Source organism: Biomphalaria glabrata, chromosome 18 (genome assembly GCF_947242115.1).
Source record: "Biomphalaria glabrata chromosome 18, xgBioGlab47.1, whole genome shotgun sequence".
Classification (NCBI taxonomy): Eukaryota; Metazoa; Mollusca; class Gastropoda; family Planorbidae; genus Biomphalaria; species Biomphalaria glabrata.
In genome coordinates this window covers 19,062,912-19,088,407 of record NC_074728.1, presented here as the reverse complement: position 1 = coordinate 19,088,407, position 25,496 = coordinate 19,062,912, and the positions used below count along the sequence as shown (strand labels likewise).

General features: G+C 36.8%; 2 protein-coding genes and 1 long non-coding RNA gene across 6 annotated transcripts in view; 1 reads left to right on the top strand and 2 right to left on the bottom strand.

Annotated features, from left to right (window-relative positions):
* LOC106062887 (uncharacterized) overlaps positions 1–5,739 on the bottom strand; it is a 43,958-nt gene extending 38,219 nt beyond the window's left edge. Inside the window, exons 1-2 of the mRNA XM_056017846.1 lie at positions 5,422–5,739; positions 3,714–3,772 (exon numbers count right to left, since the gene is read on the bottom strand). Coding sequence (XP_055873821.1) covers positions 3,714–3,759 — 46 coding nt within the window. The 5' untranslated portion in view covers positions 3,760–3,772; positions 5,422–5,739. The remainder of the gene's footprint in view (positions 1–3,713; positions 3,773–5,421) is intronic.
* Positions 5,740–8,203: 2,464 nt separating this feature from the next.
* LOC129924057 (uncharacterized) lies at positions 8,204–12,305 on the bottom strand. Its single transcript, XR_008775973.1, has 4 exons — positions 11,809–12,305; positions 10,508–10,614; positions 10,092–10,160; positions 8,204–9,731 (listed from the first exon to the last, which is right to left on the bottom strand). It is a non-coding gene; the product is annotated as an uncharacterized LOC129924057 (long non-coding RNA).
* Positions 12,306–15,833: 3,528 nt separating this feature from the next.
* Positions 15,834–25,496, top strand: part of LOC106052811 (uncharacterized) — a 30,928-nt gene continuing 21,265 nt past the window's right edge. For 2 of the 4 annotated variants that reach the window (XM_056017737.1, XM_056017740.1), the window contains exons 1-5: positions 15,921–16,083; positions 17,254–17,317; positions 18,093–18,304; positions 20,389–20,578; positions 22,695–22,906. In XM_056017737.1, the coding sequence (XP_055873712.1) occupies positions 16,060–16,083; positions 17,254–17,317; positions 18,093–18,304; positions 20,389–20,578; positions 22,695–22,906 (702 nt within the window). In that variant the 5' untranslated portion in view covers positions 15,921–16,059. The other 2 variants (XM_056017739.1, XM_056017738.1) reach the window with 2 other exon arrangements.

Sequence of the window (25,496 nt, the reverse complement as noted above, 5' to 3'; positions counted from 1 at the left end):
GAATGAGACCAGCCCTTGAATTCCAGTATCACCTCTCTCCACTTCCACTCATATCTCTCCTCCCTAACAAACAGGGTCTAGTGTTATTTACACTCTCGGACTATTATTCTGCTTTTCAGTTCTTATTGGAAATATTCCAAAGGCTGTATGATTTTTGTTTGTGTGTGTGTGTTTATGTGTGTGTGTGTGAGAGAGAGCGCGTGCGTGTGTGTGTGTGTGTAGCATGGGTCCTTTTATCCTACTAAATCCTTCAAGTGCTCAAATACTTTTTAGGGAGTAGCACCCCGCCCCCTTTTTTTTCAGCACCCTTAATAAAACTACCCGCATTTCAACATCCCCCCCCCCCATTTGGTCAGCGTATTAGAGTGTATGTTACGCTTTATTGGAAAGACCCGCTTTAAATCGCCCTCCCAAACACACTCATTTCTGGTCTGTGAACTTTATTAGATCACTTTTCTCGCCCTCCCCCCCCCCCTTTTTTTTAGTCCAAATCTCAAAACCCTTGAATTTTAGTATCTATTATATCTAATTGCAAGGCCCGCTTTAGAATGCTACCCCTCTCAAGTACAGGTATGTTTGCAAGTGAACCTGATCTCCCATATCACCTATACCATCCCCCACTCCCCCTTTCTACGCATCAGAAAATAGTCCTACATCTACAATATACAAATGTTGGTCCTGTCCACTCTATCATAAACTGTTGCACCCCTTAGACAGCATTATAAATTGGGCATCGAAAACCACACTAACAACACTACCATATTTAAACCAGCTTTTGAACAAAAATGCCCCAGCAAAATCGGAAAATTCTTGGAAGGCGGCGGCCGTCCGCTCCATCATAACTGCGTCAAATGGTTCATCTCGAACACTTTTTTCACATGGCTGTGGAGCCCTATTTTGGAGAGACACTCCCGTCCACATATACTGCATGTCAAGGTGACGTTCGCTTTGGTGGTAGAGGAGCTGGCCTTTTTCCGTGTGGCACGCTTTTCTTCAAGAATCGAGGCCCATGTTATCTCGCTGTCCATAGCTTTCTTGGGCACCGTCTCTCTCCAACTAGTGCGGTCTAAGGCTATGTCTTCCCAATGGTCAGTATCAATGTTCACTGATTTTAAATCCCTTTTTATCACGTTGCCTGTACAGAATGATTTTCGGGATGCAGTTGCCTGAGGACCGTAAAGATGCTGGGAAGCCCCGTTCTCGCGAGGATCCCAGTATTACACACTTTTTCTTTCCATGTTATTTTTAAGATCCTTCGAAGGCAGCACAAGTGGAGTGAGTTAAGTTTTCTCTCTTGTTTTGTGTAGGTTGTCCACGACTCGCTGCCGTACAGTAACATGCTAAGAACGCTTGCCTTGTAGACCTCCATTTTGGTCGCTGTGGTGAGCTTCTGGTTTTCCCAAACTCTTGGTCGGAGTCTAGCGAAGATTGATGCGGCCCTCCCTAATAGATCTAGACTTGCAATAAAAGCATGTATAAGAATATATATTTAAAAAAAGGAGGCACGAATGAATTCGTACTCATGGCTCAAGCCTTCTCAGACTTCTCAAGCCAACACGGTTACCACTCTGCTAGTGGAGAGTTTAGTTATCTATTGCTTCTATAGCCTCGTCCTATTTCACGTTTGTGTTCACTAAGACTCAGATGACGACCCATAAAGGGGACTAATGCAGCTTATATCACCACTTCAGTCAATTACAATTTCTTTCTTTTTTTCGAGATACCTAACAAAATAATTTATTACCAATAGTCAATTATAGTTCCCTTTCAGACTTTTCAGATGATGTAAAGGTCATCTGTTTTTGTGGCCTATGGTTAACGAGGGTGTCATGTGACCAGCACAACGACCAACCGCCTTTACTTTTGCCCAACTAATGTCAGGTAGCCATTAGAGCTGGGTGGACTCTGAGGAGCCCAAGGATCCCGAAATTAAAAATCGCAGTCTTCACAAGGATTTCAACTCAGGACCCCCGGTTCAGAAGCCAAGCGCTTTACCGCTCAATTACCTCCTAATAGTCAATTAACTAATAGGTAATTATTTTTTTTACTGATTCTTGTGTTGTCAGGTAAAAGAAATATTTTTGCAAAACGTCAGCTTGATCCGAGATTGGTGGTGTGACAAATAACGCGTACAAAGTTTTTACCAGACAGACAGAGGATATAAGCTTTGTAAAAAATAGACGTTCCTTACTCGGTCAGACTGTATCAGCTCTACTCGTTGATTAGGGAACGTGAAAAGCATCTAGACGTCTGTGTGTAGTCACTCAATGAACTCTTTATATTGTGTATGTTCTATTTATGTGAATGTTTCAGTTGTGTTGGTTTTTATTTGAGAAAAGAGTCTTTGTAATCACAACAAATTTCCACAAGGATCAATAAAGCAGTCTTAGTCTTAGTCAAGTGGAAAATTAGTGATAGATGATTCAGTGAATCAATCAATTAATCAATTAACTGTAATATAGATTATATAAATCATTTTTTAAAATAAACTTTACACACAAAAACACATACGATTAATTACTATTTCATTTGACAACTTCAATCAAATTTAAAAACAAAGCTTATATTAGGAAAAGAGCTGCACAATTGCATCCATATAAATCAATACTGTAAGATTTATTTCCATTTCTTTTAGATAAATTTACTTTTCCTAAGGGCCATGGAATTGTGCAAAGTTTAAATTTTTCTTCGAGAATGGGAAGCGGGAGAGATAACGTGTACAAATCTCGTACCAGACAGACAGACAGACAGACAGACAAACGAATGGAGTGAGTGCTATAAGCTTTAAGATTTTAAAAAATATATATTTTAATACAATGTCTCCAAAAGAAAGTTACGCATCATGTATTTCAAGTATTTCTTAACAAGCACAGATATTTTTGATATGCCGGCTTTAAAAAAAAAGAAACATATCGGGTCGCAATTGAGAATCAAAAGTCGATTTTGCTAAATTTAACCCCCCTGCGATTTCTATTATGATTATCGCTTACTTTTTCTAGAGGCAAGATAACTAGTAACTGCCACCGCAAGTGGGCCAATTAGAGGAAGGTGAGTCAGTTAGGGTTTTTAGGAATATATCTATGGTTTTAATAATGACAACTTTCGCCCTCCGGACGGCTAATGGCTATGCACCGCGTGTATGTGCCTTCTCATGTGGCCTGTTTATGTATAGATGCATTATTACTCTAATTACCTTGCTTAGAGTCTGGTAATCAGCCCTCCCTATCAGCCCCACTTCCCACTTTCTCAAGATATACACTTTCAAAAAGTGTTCTCAAATATGAGTGTGTTGAAATATTTTCCTCTATTGGTCTCAGGTCACTGTGTTCGCACATTAGCCGGCCTATGAGTCTCATTGTTTGTTTGTTTGTTTGTTTGATTTGAGGCACATCGGCACAATTTAGGCCATGTCGTGCCTGCAGTCCCTTAAGGACTACTCTCTCTCATTGACCCGTGAGCACATGTGCAGTCATTTATTGACCAAAAACAGGCGGATGATCGTGTGTGGAAACAAAGGTGTCTATACAAAACAATTTAAAGATTCAAACCCTCTTGGCCTTCTCAGGGGTCTCAGGATCCAATCTGGGAGATGACTGGGATTTTGAATTTCGGGATGACCTTGACATCATCGCACGGTAGTAAATGGATATTTTACATTAAAATAAATATATTTTTGTTCCAATAATCAATTCTTCACTGTGACATTAACTGACCTGAAACGATCCAGACTAGCTGTGTCCATAGCAAGATGCTGAACATTCTTCTTTAGGGTCTATAACAAAATGTTAAACATGTTATACAGTTTTCTTTCTCTGTTCTTATCAATCAGATACTTTATTTTGTTTTACTTTTATTTTTCTAAGGAATGTCAATATTTAGACGACGGAAGAGGGTCCGCAGAACAAAATTAACATTGTATACAATCGAAATAATGTATTTGCTAAGAGCCAGTTTATCGGATCGGATAATTTGAATTGTTTTTTTTTTTAATAAAATTTTAGCTTTTTATATAGCGCTACTTTCATGCTTTTAGCATGCTCAGACGGCTATGGTCCAATCTCATTTGTGGACTATTGGTGGAAGGGGGGTGTATCTGGGAGGTTTTTCCGAGCTGGCTTTAGGCACTCAGTAAACACAACTCTGCTCGGGTGTCGAACCTCGAGCCCCTTTCATAGGTAGCCAAGCCATGTTCAAACGTATTTATCCTCTCGACAACGCATCATAATAATCAATTCGCCCCTCACTACTATTTAATATGTCTAGTACTTACTATTCTATGACGACCTAAACCAAAGATTTGAAAACATTCTTCACTGGGATAATATTATTATTTATAGCTTTTATATAGCGCTACTTTTATGCTTATATTATGGCCAGAGCACTATGGTCCAATATCATTTGTGGCCAGTGAGGGGGAGGGAGTATCTGGGAGAGGTTTTTCCGTGATGCCTTTACGCGTTCAGTAAACCTCGAGCCTTCTTCATAGGTAGCCAAGGCAAGCCAAGTTCAACCGTACTTAGCCATTAACTCCCCATTAACCTGACTAGGCATTGAATCCTTTAGCGCTCGGACAAACTCAGATCCTAATCACAGATGAATCCATTCTAATACATGAGAAGGTTATTGAAATATTCACAAACCAGGGACTTTACCCAATGTTAAAAGAAGACGCTACAAATTCTTTTTAAAAAAACATTTTCCTAATTTATACACAACGTAACGGGTCATCGTACAGAAGTTGTTGACTGCTTGGTACAACGTGGATTCATTGTCGTCAGGAACTATTCACACGTAAAACAAACCGACTCGAAATTAAATTTGTGCTGGTTGAACCTGGCATAAATACTTTCATGAAATCCCATCAACCTCATTCATAATATGCATTCATATAGCTTTTTTCTTGAAGGTTTATATATATATTATATTCTTTTTATCTTATATAATACAGACTTTACTTTAAAAAGAAGATGATTACGTCCTACACGTCATGCCTCTAGTCATGCATATTAACCAATGGCTTAAATTCTGCCAAGTCACTGTTTTTTTCTGGCTAGCTCAGGCAACCCATTCCATGCTCTAATAGCACTAGGGAAGAAGGAGTATTGTTACAAATTTGTCCTAGCCTATGGAACGTGGAATGTTTAATGTATATTTTTGCAGTAGAACTACACCTATGTGTGGAACAGTACTTACTAGATTTTGATCTATAGTATTGACGTACACTTGAAAATTAGACCTATCATCTAGAAAAAGATCTAGTGATCTTGACAATCTAAAAACTAGATCTAGATATCTAATAATCTATGGCTTATTATATTTGGTACACGAGTTTTTAAAGAAAGGTTTCAATAATCAAGTTTCTAATAACGTTCTTAATCAACTCAGTATTAAATGCCTAATCTAAACGGAAGACAAACAAACCTAGATCTAGATTTAAATTTCTATTGAGCAATTAAACCTCTCCAGGATGTGACTAGATGTTAGATCATGGAACTATACTAATGGAACACCAGCTTCGAGTTTTTTACAAAGCCAAAGAGAGTCGAAGTGCCGTCGCGCATCATTTTCGCGCATGGTGCAATGTGGAGAAATCCATGATGATGCCAAAGAAGAGATTTACTCCGTCAGTCCCTTGCAATGGGTGTAAAACTTTCGTACGCTCTATTTGATTAGATGTGTAAAAACTTCATCCATTTTCTGACTATCTGATATAATAGATAAAATTTTCCCGAATAAGAGATCGTCACCAAAGTTATTTTTTTCGACCACCCTATAAAATGCCACATTTTTTCAAAAAAATGGAATCTAAATTCCGAAAATACAATCTTTCAGTGTTTCTGTGTTTGGTTTATTTACACTAAATCTGGATGAAGACCTGTCTACCGTTCCGCTAAATGCGTATTTGTTACGATATACTAAATTGCACGAGATAAAAATAAAAATAGGAGGCCTAATACAGTTTTGACACTCCAAGCTACGCATTTCTAATCGTTTTTTTTATTATTTTCGAAAGGACTAGGCTATAGGCATACACGTCTCGTGGGAAACAAAGAAAAAGTTCATCTCGGTAATATTGTAGCCTAAATAAAATGACAAAAAAACAACAACTATAGCCTAATCTAAAATGAAATAGATCTAGAGCTAGATTTTCTTGGACGAATGATACAAAATAAGTATAAATAATAAGTCATAGTCATATGAATCTGATAGATCTAAAACAAATACTGATAGTCATTCATTAATTAATTATTAGAATTACTTGACTACCAACTGGGTATTTTTATTGCCAAAATACAATGTATTTTATGTGCATTTATTAAAAACAACTACCAAAAATTAAGCGTTCGACGCAACTAGATCTAATATTAATAATATAGATTCTGGTTCTAGATCCAGAAAGCTACTTCTCTACTTCAGTTTTCTAGTTTAATTCTAGTTAGATCTAGATGTCTAGACCAGTAGATCTAAATCTAGCCAGGGTTTTTGTCATGGAATAGATCTATAAACCTGCAGCCGCCTAGATCTACTGATCACGATATGACAGATACTATTGATGAGATACTCTCTCTACTTCTATATAATATATAGATCTATATACTAATATAGATCTAGTAATCTAGTAGATCACAGTAAAACTCAATGTGTACTTCCGACTTTAGCTCAACAAGTCTACTCCAAAGTATACTAGTAAAGTCACAAAGTGTAAAGGATCATTATATATTCAAATAAAAAATTTATAGGCCTAAATGAATCGAATAATCAGTCACTAATTTGACTAATCTAAATTGTTATTTTTTAAATGGCAAGTGTTATTGATGACTTCTGACTTGTACACGAGTTGCAGAGATTCTAGCTTTTATTTTGATGACATGTTACGATATATCAATGATATTTAGATAAACGCAAGTACCTAGAGGAACAGAGAGAAGGACCATTTAATATAAGCCTAAGGCAAAGAAGTAAGATGTTTATAATCCATCAAACTCACAGAGGACTTGTGTCATTTGTGACGGCATTTCATGCATTTACAGAAGCTACAAACTATGCTACAAAAAATGATAGGCTTGTCTTTGATTCCTAAGACTTATGAGGAATGCTATGTTTCCAGAGGCTACTCAGCCCCAGCTGTGACCTACATATTATGCCACACTGAGCACAGGCATAACCATTGTCCACCTGTGGTAGAATCAGTTGTTTTTTTTTTTTTGCTGTCTACCCTCGGCAATTAATTTTCATTGGTGTATACCACACCTTGTAAGTGACCTCCAGCTGTCTCGTTCTGAAGCTGTATGCAACCAGGTGCTCTCTTATTCTATGTCAGTTAAAGTAAGTTGGCGCCTAAGCTTGTCTTTAAAGCATTTCTGTGGTACCTCTTTACGTGCATATGACATGTTAGGCAAATGGTTTAGCCTATCGGAATGCCATTTCGGAAAGTATAGGTGCTTAAAATGAAACTCCAAATATCTGGACTTCCAGTTACCAAGAAAATAAGCTTACATTTCAAAGAGACGACACTGGCACTTCAGCTAAGACGATCAATAAAATTAATAGCAACTTTAATTGCAGTCCAACAAACAAGATTAAAAAAAAAAAAAACAAGTGTGGCTTCAATAGCATTGATGATATTTAGTTTACTTTTATCTCATTTACTAGTATTACTATTTCATTGACTAAGGTTTTTTATTGTCAAATAGGCATTAGTACATGTACTAGTTCCTGCAATTTGATGAAAAATAATAATTAAATTGTGTATAGTCTATATACAAATGTTTATAAGAGATCACAGCTTAGCTTAATTTAGTTAATATTTTAAAACTATGATTTTGTGTTCTGACTACTCTAAATAAATTATATTTTATTTTAAGAATGCAAAGTTGGAAATTCTGTTCTGATGAAAAAAAATTATTAAACTAAAGTAGATGTTTATGGTTCTTTTGTATTTATTTCTAAATTATTTATTCATTAAAAATTAATTGCTCATTAACATTTACTTGAAGTAAAGATCAAAAACACAAATTCAATACATGATCAGCTCCCAATTCACGCAGATCACAGCCCATCACTTAAATGTATTTACTGTCAATTCTACAGACTATTCATTTCAAAATGTTGCTTTAAATTGTTATATGACACAATCAAAGTACTGGTACCTCACATTAATGTTGGCCTAAAGCAGCTGAAATAATGACAAATTTTCATTCACTAACTTGTACTGTCATTTATTATCAGACGTGTTAAAACTAATGACCTGTATATATAATTGATTAAGCAGGAGCATCAACAAATCTTGAACAATAATTGTCTACAGAAAAACTTTATTCTTATCCAAACAATATACATTTACAATGTATTTAAACAAGTTAATTTATACAAATCTGTATGGCCTAAAGATTATAGTGTATTTTGAGCATTGTGTGAATACCAAGTTACATTATTACATGAAAATAGTGTACTCATTTTTTAAATATTCTGGGTAATAAAAATTAACAACTAATATGATACAATAAAATTGAAGCGTTAGTCAAATAAAAAAAAATTCACTCAAGACCTATGTGAACTCTATGCTTGAAAAAAATCATTTTGAAATTAATTAAAAAAAAAAAAAAATTATGGTTCTTTAGTCAATGGAATGATAGCAGCAATTATTTAACAATTTCATGATTATCCATTAATCTCAATGTACTTATAACTGAAAAATAATTCATTTAAGGTTTAGATACAACCATTTGAAATAATGATTATAATTTTTTTTCTTAATTTGCTTAATTCAAATCTAATATAAACAAGATTTCCTCTGTCAAGAAACTTATGAGGGAACAACATGCATGTTCTTCTCAGTAAGTTTTGCAAAGGGAATTAAGAATATATGATGTTGCTTTTTTTTGCCAACATTTTAAACCTTTGCACCAGGTTTTAGTTTTAAGGAGAATGCACCATATTTTATGTTTACTTTTGATAGATTCTTATTTTAATTTTTAAAAAGTAAAATTTCCCTTACATATCTTGCAATCTATGGGGCAGATGATATAAAGTTTATCAGTTTCTGTGCCCCATGGTTAGCGAGGGTGTCATGTACCCAGCACAACGACCAACCACCTTTTGAAAAAAAATCCCATTTCAGACCTCACAATCTATAGGGCAGATGATGTTAAGGTCATTTGATTCTTTGGCCAGTGCATCATGTCGCCAGCACAACAACCAACCATCTTTATTTTCCTAAACAAAAGTCAGCTACCCATTAGAGTTAGGTGGACTCAGGGGCACCCAAAAATCTAAAAAATTTAAATCTGAGTCTTCACAGAGATTCAAACCCATGACTTAACCATTCAGCCATGGATCCCCAAACTGCCTTTACTTATTCCTTACTATTGCCATGTATCCCTAGCCTTTTGAATTCTGAAATTGAAAATCCCAGTCTTAATCGAACCCAGGAACCCTCAGTTCAGAAGCCAAGTGCTTTACCACTTCACTGCACTCCCTATTGTTTTAATGGGGCTCAGATTAATAGTTTTCAAGTACAATATCAAACAGATTTAAAGAAATACTAAATCCAAACCTGTTGGCTGAATGACAGGATATACATAAATGTGTATAGAGCTTACAGCATAATATATATATCTTAAATTAAAATTGGTCCAAGACTTTTATTTTGCAACATGATGGGATTTTCCTTTCTGGTGGTGCTATGCAGGAGTCCAAGAATCTCATCTTTTCTCATAACAGAAAGTTATCTAGTTATAAAAATAAATAAAAGGATTTTAAAAAAATAAAAATATGTGTGACATATGTGTTGACCATGCTAAACGTATATATGTTATTAAGTATAATTATATAATTTTGCCATTCTAAAAATAGTCTGTACCTAAAAGGAGCTACTGCGTTAATGTGTAGACATGGCCCTGACCTTAATAGTTATGAATTATTACTAAAGGTGAAGGCAGATATTCAGTTAATTTGATGGACATTGCACTCATCTAAAAGCAACTATAACATATATTATGATTTACATTTTCATGGAAAACTAGTTTTTCAAAAATACAAGTACTTCAGCTTATGAGAAAAGTGCATAGGGAAAAATTGCAGTACCTTACCTTTAAGAGGTGCAACCAATCATTGACTTGTCAGGAATGCATGCCTTTTTCTTACATTTCCAAACATAACTGTAATTATACAATTAGGCATAAAGGCTAATTTCTTTTGAAAACATTAAAATTAAAAAATAATATTATTAAATTAAATACATTGTTGTATCAAATATACAAATTATCAGACATAATTTTGCCTAATTTCATCTAAAAGTTTATTGTAAAGGAATGGCCTGCACAACAGCCAAGTATATTAGGCATTCATGAAAGATGAATTTGCTTAAGAGTGTTATAAAAAAAAAATCTAGAGAAAAATGTTAAATTCCATCCCCGATATTTGGATGTTGCTTGACCATGAAAATCACACAATTCATAAAACATCTATTAGATAACTAAAATAAAAATTGTATAGTAGTACTTACATTAAATATTGAATGGATGCCCAGAGAGTTGAAATAGTATAAGTATGATCCTTGAGCCATTCTGGTACATCATCAGAACTGGTTGGCATGGTTCTACTTGAAAATAACTGAAACATTACAAACATTTTTTTTTTAATTTATAATTTATCACAGACTAGAATAGAAATGTTGCCAGGAAAAATACCAATGGTTAGAATGCACCTGATGATACTTTTGTAGCCTTAAAATGCACCAAAACTTCATTCATTAAATCTGATAAGAAACATATATGTATCACACAAGTCCAAGTTGATCAGAGTGTCATAGCAAATAATTAACTAGATATGTGAGTTTTATATTAAAGTGCTGAATTTCAGGGGATAGATCCAACTTGACACCACATCATTTATTATTTCATGAACTCATGGGTCTGGGCATGGCATGGGAATTATTATTTAATGTATGGGGTGTAGGCGAGGCATGGATTATAAATTGTCTTGTATAGATTAGATTGGATAAAACTTCCCATCGAAGGTAACTTTTACTGATAGATCTGGATCAATTATAAATTTATGGGATCTAGGCCTGCATACATTTTATCTTTTATTTATATATTTTATGTGCATATATATATATATGTCTAGATTCTATAATTATATCTTAATAATAATTTTTGTAGATGTCATATAATATCTAAAATATTAAGTATAGATCAGTAGATTTAGAATTTTAGCTGGTAAATATTTGTATATTCCCAATCTAAAGTGGATCTATATATTGTATATCTATCTAGAATTTAGATCAGTAGATTTAGTATTTTAGCTAGTAAAATACTTTTATATTCTAAATCTAAACTGGATCTAGATCTAATTATTCTAGAAGCTTAGATCTAGAAGACTAGTTGTCAAGATCTGACTACACTATGGCTAAGGCACTAGCTAAGTAGGCCTACTAGATAGATCAAGAGACAGAGTACTAATAGTAATAGACTCTTGCCTCGTTGAGCCTCTCAAATCAGCTACAGACTTTAGAGACAATTTAGGAAGGTGAATTTCGACCAATTCCAAGATCTACAAATTACAAGTTAGAGTCTAGCTAGAGTCGAGATGCTAGATCTAGTCTAGAAGGCTGATCAATTAAAAATAAAATCAATCATTTCTAAAGTTTGTAAAATTATATTTTATAGATCTAATCTATCTATATATAATATAGAAATCTATGTCTACTATTTTAATATTTAAAATGATATGGCTGATGATATTAATTATTTTAATTGAGACATTGACATACAAAGAAACAAAATAATTAGATCTTATACTAACTCATAGACTCTACTTATACTGTATTGTATTAAACCTTCGAGTTTACGTTCCACTATCTTGACTTGACTACATTGACTAAAAAGGGCACTATCACGGTGACTATGATTATTTATAGATCTAGAATACTAGTCTAGATTATTATCTATTATGATGATGATAATCAACTGGTAGAGGCTCCTAGAGCTATAAGTATAATCAGTATAAACTATAATATAATCACTGCATTCGTTTCATTCACTGTCTGTATCAATAATCATGTGATGTGAAACTAGTGAAAGTGAAGTCTAGATTTAGATCTAGATTAGATAGAATTGATAGATTATAAATCTACTTTTTACTATTAAAAAGTAATTAAAAGTATTGTTATTATAGATCTACATCTACTAATATTAGTAGCCTACAGGTACTAGATCTACAGGCAATACATACACTATTGACTATAGTCAGTATAGTGACTAGATCTATACTAATATTAATACAGCTATACTGCTATAGCTATAGTTATAGTATAGTGACTATAATAGTCTATAGTAAATAGTAGTATGAGTATGGACATACTTAAATTTTAAATAGTATGATTTATGATGATCGATAGATATCTTATATTTATATCTAATCTAGAGTTCTAGACGTAGACTAGATCTATAAACATTCATATTGATCTCATGTATGGTCTAGATCTAGAGAAAATAGAGTGGAAATCATGACTTTATTAGATCTATTGAGTTATTTTTTAAAAATATCTTTAAATAGATCTAGAACCATAGTCTAAGTCTGGGTGTTCAGTGTTGTAGATCTAGATTATTCTAGATATAAGAGATCTATTTCTATAGATAAGTTCGGTTTTTAAAAAATGCGCATTCGAAATTTAAAATACCCAGATTTAAGTATTAATATACCAATATTGGTAGGGCCGCGATAATCATTTATTAGATCTATTAAAGCATGTCTATATAAAAGATATTATTATTAAAATAATTTATTATTATATAAAAGATATAGTTGTGAATATTTACTAAAAAAATTAAAATAATGAATTTTTTACTTTTGCCAATTAACACTCTGGCCGGCAAAAAGGATGACTCCTCAATACTGTGAAAAGACGATAACTGCATGAGTTGGTTTGGAATTGTATTTTGTAAGACTAACTTTTTAAAAAATATCCTTCAAGAGAATAAACGAAAAAAGGTTTGTCAGAAGAAAAGCTGGCTGGACTACGCAAATAATGGACCAGCCTCTCTCTCTTGATATCTGTTAAGAACATTGGTGACCGGGAAAAGTGGAGGATTTGGTTACGCGGGACAGATGATAATGATTTCATGTACATAAAAAAAATCCAGATTTTGTGTAAAATACCCAAATGTGAAAGTACTGAAAACAGCTATTTTAATGGGGTGGCCTTAAAAAAATAACTTTTGTGACGATCCCTTATTCAGGAAAATTTTATAAATCACAAAACATTGTGAGAAAATGGATGAAGTTTTTAGAGATCTAATAAAATAAAGCGTAGGAAAGTTTTACTCTCATTGAAGGTCAGTCCAAGTGAATGGAGGAGTAAATTTCTTCTTTTGCATCCTCCTGAATTTCTCCATATTGCACCATGCGCGAAAAAAAATGCGCGACGGCACTCCCCTAGTAAAAACTAGGAGCTGTTGTTCCATTAGTATAGTTCCATGGTTAGATCTATAAGTCATAGGAGCTCTTTTCTTTTTTTTTTTTACATACTTTTTTCCCTTTTTAATTTCAGCTCTAAACAGTGCAAGGGTTAGTTGTTTTTTTATGACTAGATATGCATAGTAATAAAAACAAGGCTTGTCTTCGAGTCTGAAAATTAATGAGGAATGCAGTATTTCCAGTGGCAAGTCATCACAAGGACACCCCCAACCCCAAGAAAAGAGAAAGAGGGGACGGTACAGAAGCAACGTCTGTATTTTATACGATGATAAGATATTTGGTGCCGCGACTTGGAAGCAGATGGGGGGGGGGAGACAGTTGGAGAGACTCGCCCAGAACTGAGACGCCTGGTGGAAGCCGGTTGGGAAGTCTATGTCCCATACGGGACCCTTAGCAGAGATGAGATTATATTTATTAATGGGAAGCACCATATCAGCAAACGCCAACCTAGATGATGAGGCAGACTTCCGTGTTGCTCGTGCCAGTGCTGCTATTGACAGACTTCAAGGACAAGTGTGGCAACGGAGAGGACTCAGCATATCCACAAAACTGAAGCTAAACTTCTTCCACCTACGCTGCCTAAGGAAAATATTTATAAGGTGCAATGGTCTGACCACATACCAAATACTGCAATCCTACAGTTGTTTAACATGTCATAGTAAAAAGGTCCGATATTCGATGGGCAAAATTTAAGTCATCGGTTAAAATGCATGACTAGATGCATGACGCGTAGAACGTAATCATCTTCTTTTTAAAGTAACGTCTGTATTTTATAAGATAAAAAAAACAAGACCATTCAATATGCCTGTTAAGGTCACAGGTTTCAGGCCAACATATGGCAACTTTTAGCCGAAATAATGTCTTGATGAGCTATAAGCTTCATGAAAACCCACTTATAGTCATCCGCTCAGGAAAGCCTTTCGGATGATTCAAAACAAATTTGAGCTTATCACAGACATAAGGCTAGAAAATAGATTCAATATCACCTTTGGCATAAAAAAAAATTATCATTGGATAAAAGTCGTCATTGATAAAATAAACTGTCTGGAAATCATTTAGCTCAAGGAGTTCCAGAGCAGGGCAAACCTCTCCTGGATACCCCAAACACACAACCTGTAACTAAGAGGAAAATACCTACAGTTTACACAACACACAGCAAGGTCCAGTGGTCAAGGTGATAACTAAGGTGTAAATGGAAACTAAACACACTTTAGGTGGCCTTATATATTTTCTTAAGGGAAATCACTCCTGCCATTACAGTTGGTTAGATTAGTAAACTCCCCGTCATGTCATACATACTTTACTGTATGTAAGAATTTTACAGATTTAGAATACAGCAGTTAGCTAATATTTACATAGTTTATAATAAGTCACTGTCTGTCTGGTACAATTACTGTACACGTTATTTCTTCCACACCCAATATTGGATCAAGTTGAAATTTTAAATGTCTTTCTTGTACCCGACAAAACAAGAATCAATACAAAAAATAAACCAACTATTTATTCATTTTTTTATTATCTTTTATACCAACAAGGCAATACATCGTTTACCATTCAGATATATGGCTAAATATGTGAGATTTTGTCCCCTTAAATAATTGTACACGTTATTTCTCCCACACCCAATCTCGGATATAGCTGATATAACTTTGCACAATAATTTATTGTACCTAACAAAACACACATCATTAGAAGAGAAATAACCAATTAGTCAATTAATTATTGGTAATACATTTTTTGGTTGATATAAAAAAGGGAAATCAACTCTGCATTATTGTGAGATATAGTTGTAAATGTACAGTTCTTCCTATTAGGTAGGCTTTGTTGCTGTTGTTTTTTTTTTTTATTTTGCTTTTTTTACTGGTTGAATTGTTATAAATATTAATTTTACTAGAAAATTGAATCAGTGCTAGATAAAAGTTTAAACTATATCTAGGTCTATGTTCCAACTCATAAGGAATCTTAAAGCAGTGGACATTAAGTTTCATCTAAACACGCACGACTTGATTAATGAACACATGGATAAGCGTCGGATGTAATTATCTTCTCTTTTACAAAAAGCGTCTGTAATTTATAAAATAAGACATTGAGTCCAAACTCTTAAAGCATGTTGGAAGACATGGTAGCCACTCAAGATATTTTCATCCGACAAAACAAAATGGCTTCTCCGTCTTACAATTTGTCAAATTTGCGGTCAAAAGGGTCTCTCCAAAAAAAAAAGGGCTCACGGCCACATATAGAAAAGCTTCACAAGAAATGCCATAGTCGTCGTACGATTCGTTTCCATAGCTGTACAAACATTTTCAGATGCGCACCATATAACACTATCTCGAACTTGCACTGTTGAGCACCGCCATTGAATCCCGAGTCCACCACAGGAAGCAATTAAACATACACCTGTGGCCCATCATAACATGGTGAGCAATAACATTTGAGATCTTATGGCACAAAACTAGATAATAGAATTAAATAGATGATTGATAGAGAGTCAGTAATGTCCTGCTAGGTCTACCAAAGAACATTACAGCATCCAACCAATTCGTAGAGCAATACAATCAAAAGAGATCTAATTGTTTCATGATAAACATGGTACTAAGAATGGTATCTGGATAATACATAATGATGATAATGTAACATAACTTAGATTTAGAGTTAGATCTAGATCTAGAATAGATAGATAATAGAGTTTAGCTATAGAATCCTTAGATAGATTCTAGATTAATGGTTCATTTTAAATAGTTACACCACATACCAAAGTTAGTATAGAGCATGTGGTAATAATCATAATGCATACATTCCGAAAATTAAGGATGAGTGCAATGAGGATTAAGATGAGAGATTAAGAGATTAAGTATGAGTGCGACAATACAAACCCAGCCGTGACCTACTTATTCTGCCCCACCTAACATTATAATGTTAATTATTGCTCACTACATAGATGTAGTGTGTGTTGGATCTTTTCATGGTTTCTCCTTTAGGATTTAACTAATAATTTTGATTTAATTAGTAAGGAGGAGTGATGTCAGTTCTTAATTTAAACACCAATCTCTTGAGAAACATTGGAACATTTTACTATTTTTACTATTTGAGCTATAAGTGGAGCTAATTTTGAATAACTTAGCTGTACAACATTTAGCTATTAGGCTATAAAGGGGAAATAACCCTACATTAGACTTAAATGCGTAAATATATAGTATTGGTCTTCCCAGACGTCAACATCACTGCCCGCTGCTTTGAAGTCCCATGTGACTGCATCCAAACATCGAAGAGAGGGAACATAGACCCTTAGACCGCACTATGTGGGAAAAGGTGGTTCAAAAAATAAGAAAGCTGAGGACAATGGGGGAAAAAAGCTGTGACGTAGCAATTAGCTGTTGGTCTAAATAGCCCATAGGTTGCGACGTCGCAGGTCAATGTTCCGGCCTTCTAATAACGATTGGTCTCCATGATTAACCAAATAAAAATATCAGTTATCAGTGTTTAGACTTATTCTGGTCTAACTAGTTGAGTGTAGGTAAGAGACAGGTGTTTTTTTTGTGACGGTACGCACCGGTTCGGCGTACCGGCACCTTTATCAATGTGGGGAAAAAATTCATTTTTCTGTCATTTTATCGTTTATTAGTAATTTAATAGTAGTTAAAAATTAGGCAATCCATCACTGAATACCGGCACCTATTTTGTTACAAAAAAAAAAGCACTGAGTAGGCTGTTGAAGAAAATGTAAAATATAGATACAAACTTAACCATCGTATATTGTTTTTTTTTATGCAGAGATCCATCCCACTGAGAATGAACAGCTGTTTCTTATTGACAGTGTACTCGTGGATCGCGTTAAGTAAGATCACTTTGTTCAATGTTATTATTTTGATAAATTATTATTAAAAACCTTTTTTTTTTTTCACTTGTCAGAATTGACAATACAAAACTGCCTTTTTACGACTGTATAAAACTCTCTAATTACGACAATGCATTAATGTCGCTATATGACTAACAAATAAACTGTTTACAATGCAACATTATCTGTTTACGACAATACAGCACTGCCTGTTTACGGTAAAGCAACATGTCTTTTTACGACAATGCAACAATGTCATAAACAGAAATTAACAAAGCTCTCTTTTTAAAGCAATACATCATTGTCTGTTTTGCGACAACATATCGCTGTCTACTAGTAGTTTGCGACAATGCCATAGTTTTTTTCTACAAAAATATAACGCCTAATTTTTAAGACATTAAAATATTTTTCACAACAATGTCCATTTTTTTTTGGGGGGGGGGGGGGGGGTTCCGACAACAATGTCTGTTTATGAAATTACAACATTGACTGTTTACAACTATGTTGCTGCCACTGTTTACGACAATAGAACTTCGCCTGATTATGACAATACACGATTTACTGTTTAAGCTATAAATAATTTGCATACTAAAAAGCTGTTGTTTTTTTGTTGTTTTTTTTGTTTTTGTAGTTTTTTTTTTGTAACATTGAACGTTAATGTCATTAATGTCGCAAACGATAACTATTGTACAATGAAGTTAAATAATTGTATTTATCTCTTTAAGAAAGTACATGAGACCAAAGCTATTTTCCCCCTTATTCCGTACGGAAACAGGCACATGTCACGTGGTTGACAGATTCAGCGTCGGTCAAAACGAGTCTTTTACTGTGAGATGCACCATACAGAAGTTTCGAACAGAAGACTATCCCGAATCCCCCTATGTTGTGACGTTGGCCGCTGAGAGGAGACCCACAGGGGAAGAGAACTTTCAACTCATGGCCAAGTATTCTCCGTTCGCTCCCCTGGAAGAGTACAGGAAAGTCACGGTGAGATAAAAAGGACACTGTCAGTAAAGCTTCATAATTGACTGGAGTTACGATTTATTTTTAAACAAACGGGGGCTATAAGTTGCTTTAAAACTCCAGCAGCATAACTAGGGTCATTGATGACTTGTGCGAACTCCCAATCTACTAGGCGAAGCACAATGTAAGGAGTATGTATCTATATATATGTTACTCATAGAAAACAAAACCGTTTGACCAATTTTGATACAATTTATTTACATTGAAGAATTTTTCGTATTTCATATTAGCCGTAGGCCGCAGCGTCATACAAAACTCAGACCCTGCCATCTATAGAGCAGATGATGTTAAGGTCATCTATTTCTATGGCCAACAGTTAACGAGCAGGGTGTCATGTGACCAACACAACGACCAACCGCCGTTACTGTCCTCAACATATAACCATTAGAATTGGGGGAACTTAGGGGCGCCCTAAAAGTCCCCGAATTCAAAATCCCAGTCTTCACCGAGATTTGAACCCAGGACCCCAGGTTCGGAAGCCGAGCGCTCAACCAATCAGCCACCGCACCCCTGTTAGCTATGAAGGGTATACCCCGTTTTCATAGTCTACTTTCATTTTCGTGTGAAATTACAAAAGTAGCCTATTAAGGGAACAAATCGCCGTAGTTAACAAAGAACTAAATTCAATGCACAAGGCGGGCCATAATAATAATAATAATTTTATTTATAAAGAGCTGTTAACAAACAAAATGTAGGTCTCAAGGCGCTGTAATAACATTACAAACATAAACACGAGAGCAAAAATGACAACTAATCTAAAAAGGTTTTAAACAGGTAGGTCTTAATGTTCTTCCGCGGGTCGCATTTGGATAGTACAAAATAAAACACCAAACACACACGTGAGCCCGCATTTTGTTTTTAGTTAACTATTGCTCTCATGCGGCCACAACCCTCGTGGTGACACAGGTTAAAGGTGTGTTAAGAGATGGGATTGGGGTGTATTCAATGGTACTAGAAGTGGGCTAGATTGAGTTAGAGATGGCTGATTCAATGGTGCTAGAAGTGGGCTAGATTGAGTTAGAGATGGCTGATTCAATGGTGCTAGAAGTGGGCTAGATTGAGTTAGAGATGGCTGATTCAATGGTGCTAGAAGTGGGCTAGATTGAGTTAGAGATGGCTGATTCAATGGTGCTAGAAGTGGGCTAGATTGAGTTAGAGATGGCTGATTCAATGGTGCTAGAAGTGGGCTAGATTGAGTTAGAGATGGCTGATTCAATGGTGCTAGAAGTGGGCTAGATTGAGTTAGAGATGGCTGATTCAATGGTGCTAGAAGTGGGCTAGATTGAGTTAGAGATGGCTGATTCAATGGTGCTAGAAGTGGGCTAGATTGAGTTAGAGATGGCTGATTCAATGGTGCTAGAAGTGGGCTAGATTGAGTTAGAGATGGCTGATTCAATGGTGCTAGAAGTGGGCTAGATTGAGTTAGAGATGGCTGATTCAATGGTGCTAGAAGTTGGCTAGATTGAGTTAGAGATGGATTTAATGGTGCTAGAAGTGTGCTAGATTGAGTTAGATGTGGGTTCAATGGTGCTAGAAGTGTGCTAGATTGAGTTAGAGATGGATTTAATGGTGCTAGAAGTGTGCTAGATTGAGTTAGATGTGGGTTCAATGGTGCTAGAAGTGTGCTAGATTGAGTTAGAGATGGATTTAATGGTGCTAGAAGTGTGCTAGATTGAGTTAGATGTGGATTCAATGGTGCTAGAAGTGTGCTAGATTGAGTTAGAGATGGATTTAATGGTACTAGAAGTGGGCTAGATTGAGTTAGAGATGGATTTAATGGCACTAGAAGTGGGCTAGATTGAGTTAGAGATGGATTTAATGGCACTAGAAGTGTGCTAGATTGAGTTAGATGTGGATTCAATGGGCTAGAAGTGTGCTAGATTATACTACAGGCGTGTGAAATGACTCTTTGCAGCGGTAGTACTATGTGAACATACAAGTGCTGTTATAGATTATGGGCAGAGGTACAATTACACCTACAACATATATACTTACATACTCATTTCGGTTTAACCTAATTTGATTTGGTTTTTTTTATTTATTTTTAGAACTTACCATCTAAACGCAATTGGAACTTTCAATTTCTAAATGGCGACTCATTCGATAACAGAGACAAAATCAGGATAGTCATCGTGGTCAATGATGGGAACTACAAAGACGCTGGTCTGTACAGGTGCTACTACATCGATCCCCTTAACAGGAAAATATACAGCGACAATTTTTTTCTGAGAGCTTATGGTAGGAAATTCTTTAAACAAACTATCGGCATACTGTTAGCAGGGCCGGCCTTACAGGCAAAGTAGGCAGACGCCTAGGGCCACCAATAAACAGGGGGCCTCTCACAGAAAAAAAAATTGCTCAACTTGGATCAAATCTCATATATAGCAAAGCTTTACGGCTCTTCTAAGCCAGCTTAGCTCTAAGTCTCTACTATAAATAAAGATTTATTCAGAATGTTTAGATTTACTTTTTTAGACTACCTGTGTTAGGAGCAGTGGCGTAGATAGGGTGGGGGAAGGAGGGGGAGAATTCGAAAATTCCCCCTGGCCTCCACTTGAGGAGGCCTCCAAATGAATGTGGTTTTTTTTTACATCAAACATTAAATATTACGCCAAATGCAGGGGCCCCCAAAGAGGTCAAGCCCCCCCCCTCCACCTGGGCCCATGGAAATTTCTAGCTACGCCCCTGGTTAGCAGACTTTTTTTGTCAAAAATGTTGAATTGTGAGCTTGACTCTATCGAAATGCAAACGAAAAACGAACTTGAACTTTCTTTTTAGCTTTTTATTTTTCTTTTTAATTTGATGCCACCTAATTCACTTCTCACTTCGCCTAGAGCCTCTAATGACCTAATGGCCCTACTGTTAGACGATGTAGGATAGTATGGCTGCCTGGTCGTGCGGTTTGTGCGCTGGACTGTCGTTCAGATTTATCAATGGTCCAGGGTTCAAACCTTGCCCGCTCCCATCCCCCGTCGTCCTGCGGGAGGTTAGGACTAGGAAGTAATTATCTTCAACTTTGAAGGAACATCCGAAACATGTCAAACAAACAAATATACACCTTTCTACTTCTTCATCTAGCCAGCTATTTACTTCCTAGCTGTAAGGTCTTTTGTTGTTGATGCCAAGAAAAGGTCGACCTCTCTTTTGCTTTTACAACAGTTCCGAACTTCCTGATTGTTGGTTATTCTAGGCTCTTGTTGTGATAGAGTTTTGTCTTGTGTGAAATAATTCTGGGCTAGTCAAAGCGGGTGCGATAGACAGTTCCTTAAAGGTTGGCTGGTGTCTACAGTGGGGTGGGTGTGTGTGGTGTCGATTATGTTTAGATGAAATCTTAAAAGTGCATGTCCTTAGTTGAAACATTGAAGATTTCTCATCGTGGAACGGGGAAGGAGTTGATACTGTCTTCTGTTAAATGTTTACACCTTCCGAAAGTTCCTTTAGAGTTGAAGATAATTTATTACTAGTCCAGACCTCGCTCTGGACGACGGAGGATGGCAGCAGTCAGACCGTGGAGGACAGGGTATGAACAGAGACCTATTGTCATATAAGGCCTGAACAGTGACCTGCGTCGTCGCCCCCTGTTGGCAGTTTAGACCGATATTACAGTATTGGCTGTGATTTATTGGACATTATACCATTACGATAATTTGAAGACCTGAGGTTGTGAAGTTCTTTCAGTTGGTGTTGTAATGTGGTGTAGTTTGCAGAGAGCCTGAATAGAGAGATTCGTTACAATATGATTTGCTAAAGTGGTTTGATAAGATCATCAAATATGTTTTTATTGTCTGTACTCTATAATACATTTTAGGTTTTATTGTAAGATAAACGCAAATTAACATTATGTGTATCCAGTGCCGGAGTTTATGGAAGGGCAGGGGCCAATATGGCCTCCACAATGAAAGGACCCCCGAAAATATAGAAAATAAATCCATCTTTCGACGGGTCAGCAGCTTTACACTTTTTTCCCCTAATATTTTTTTCGCATCTTTACTGACACTGTTTTAAACCTTACAGTAGGCTTACACTGGCTACACTTGTGGTTTGGAAGTTGGAGAGTTCTCATAATATGCAAAAGCTTTTAGACCAAGATATGCTTATGGAATTTATTAAAAAGAAAAGGAAAATGAGATTATTCCTATATTCCATAATATGGCATACTTATAAATAATAATAAGGGGCCGCCACTTTCTTAAATCCGGCCGTGTGTATATCAGTCTCTAAAGTGTTGTGTAAAAAAAAATAGTCCACTGCCAAAACAGAGACTATACAAGCGTGTCTCTAATTCGATAAACCAAAGAGTCCTCTTAGTTTCGCATGTTTGTACATTACATCTCTAATTACTTCTCCATACAAGCTCAGGGTCGAATTGTAAACACGGGAAGCTTTGGACCGGGCGACTCTTTCATCGTACAGTGTGACAGGAACAAGTTCCAGAGACCAGGTCTTCCAAAGTCACCACGTATCAATGAGTTGATAGTCGAACGAAAGATTGAGGGGGCAGATGCTTACACCACCATGGCTCGATTTCGACCTTTTCTAGACAAGATCGTTGATAGAAGAGTAACGGTAAAGGCATTTAGAATCGTTGATAGAAGAGTAACGGTAAAGTCATTTAGATTTTTTTGTAAGCAAAGAGAAGTCCCGGCTAGGAAGAGAATATAAACACCTAGGCGTTTAGGTGACAGGATACCTTTGAGGCTGATTGCCAATATGTCTAGGTTGATTGCCACGATGCCTTGGTTGATGCTACGATGCTTTGGTTGCTTGCCACGATGTCTTGGTTGATTGCCACGATGTCTTGGTTGATTGCCCCGATGTCTTGGTTGATTGCCACAATGTCTTGGTTGATTGCCACGATGTCTTGGTTGATTGCCACGATGTCTTGGTTGATTGCCACGATGTCTTGGTTGATTGCCACGATGTCTTGGTTGATGCTACGATGTCTTGGTTGATTGCCACGATGTCTTGGTTGATTGCCACGATGTCTTGGTTGATGCTACGATGTCTTGGTTGATTGCCACGATGTCTTGGTTGATTGCCCCGATGTCTTGGTTGATTGCCACGATGTCTTGGTTGATTGCCCCGATGTCTTGGTTGATTGCCACGATGTCTTGGTTGATTGCCACGATGTCTTGGTTGATTGCCCCGATGTCTTGGTTGATTGCCCCGATGTCTTGGTTGATTGCCACAATGTCTTGGTTGATTGCCACGATGTCTTGGTTGATTGCCACGATGTCTTGGTTGATGCTACGATGTCTTGGTTGATTGCCCCGATGTCTTGGTTGATTGCTACAATGTCTTGGTTGATTGCCACAATGTCTTGGTTGATTGCCACGATGTCTTGGTTGATTGCCCCGATGTCTTGGTTGATTGCCACAATGTCTTGGTTGATTGCCACGATGTCTTGGTTGATTGCCACGATGTCTTGGTTGATGCTACGATGTCTTGGTTGATTGCCCCGATGTCTTGGTTGATTGCCACAATGTCTTGGTTGATTGCCACAATGTCTTGGTTGATTGCCACGATGTCTTGGTTGATTGCCACGATGTCTTGGTTGATTGCCACGATGTCTTGGTTGATTGCCACGATGTCTTGGTTGATTGCCACGATGTCTTGGTTGATTGCCACGATGTCTTGGTTGATTGCCACGATGTCTTGGTTGATTGCCACGATGTCTTGGTTGATTGCCACGATGTCTTGGTTGATTGCCACCATGTCTTGGTTGATTGCCACGCTGTCTTGGTTGATTGCCACGATGTCTTGGTTGATTGCCACGATGTCTTGGTTGATTGCCACGCTGTCTTGGTTGATTGCCACCATGTCTTGGTTGATTGCCACGATGTCTTGGTTGATTGCCACGCTGTCTTGGTTGATTGCCACCATGTCTTGGTTGATTGCCACGATGTCTTGGTTGATTGCCACGCTGTCTTGGTTGATTGCCACCATGTCTTGGTTGATTGCCACGATGTCTTGGTTGATTGCCACGATGTCTTGGTTGATTGCCACGCTGTCTTGGTTGATTGCCACCATGTCTTGGTTGATTGCCACGATGTCTTGGTTGATTGCCACGATGTCTTGGTTGATTGCCACGCTGTCTTGGTTGATTGCCACCATGTCTTGGTTGATTGCCACGATGTCTTGGTTGATTGCCACGATGTCTTGGTTGATTGCCACCATGTCTTGGTTGATTGCCACGATGTCTTGGTTGATTGCCACGCTGTCTTGGTTGATTGCCACCATGTCTTGGTTGATTGCCACGATGTCTTGGTTGATTGCCACGATGTCTTGGTTGATTGCCACGCTGTCTTGGTTGATTGCCACGATGTCTTGGTTGATTGCCACGATGTCATGGTTGATTGCCACGATGTCTTGGTTGATTGCCCCGATGTCTTGGTTGATTGCCACGATGTCTTGGTTGATTGCCACGATGTCTTGGTTGATTGCCCCGATGTCTTGGTTGATTGCCACAATGTCTTGGTTGATTGCCCCGATGTCTTGGTTGATTGCCACAATGTCTTGGTTGATTGCCACGATGTCTTGGTTGATTGCCACGATGTCTTGGTTGATTGCCACGATGTCTTGGTTGATTGCCCCGATGTCTTGGTTGATTGCCACAATGTCTTGGTTGATTGCCACGCTGTCTTGGTTGATTGCCCCGATGTCTTGGTTGATTGCCACGTTGTCTTGGTTGATTGCCACGATGTCTTGGTTGATTGCCCCGATGTCTTGGTTGATTGCCACAATGTCTTGGTTGATTGCCACGCTGTCTTGGTTGATTGCCACGATGTCTTGGTTGATTGCCACGATGTCTTGGTTGATTGCCACTATGAGATTGTGTTGATCAGACAATGCGTTTCTGATTTGTTAAATTCCCACAATTCAATCAATTAGACATTTAAGTATATCACTATACAAATAGTTAACTATGCGTCTTCGGGTATTCTTGCATTCATTTGAGAGTTTGCCAACTATTAACTCTTTCTCTCCGTAATTATTTACCACATTCTGGTGGAATCAACGTGGGTATCGTCAGCTAGGAGAGAAAGAGTTAATGCTCAGGAAGATTTCACCCATCGTCTTGTAAGTCTAGATCTAAAAACCTATCATTGGAATATTATAAAGTGTAGTAGATTTATACATTCGCTTCACAGGGATT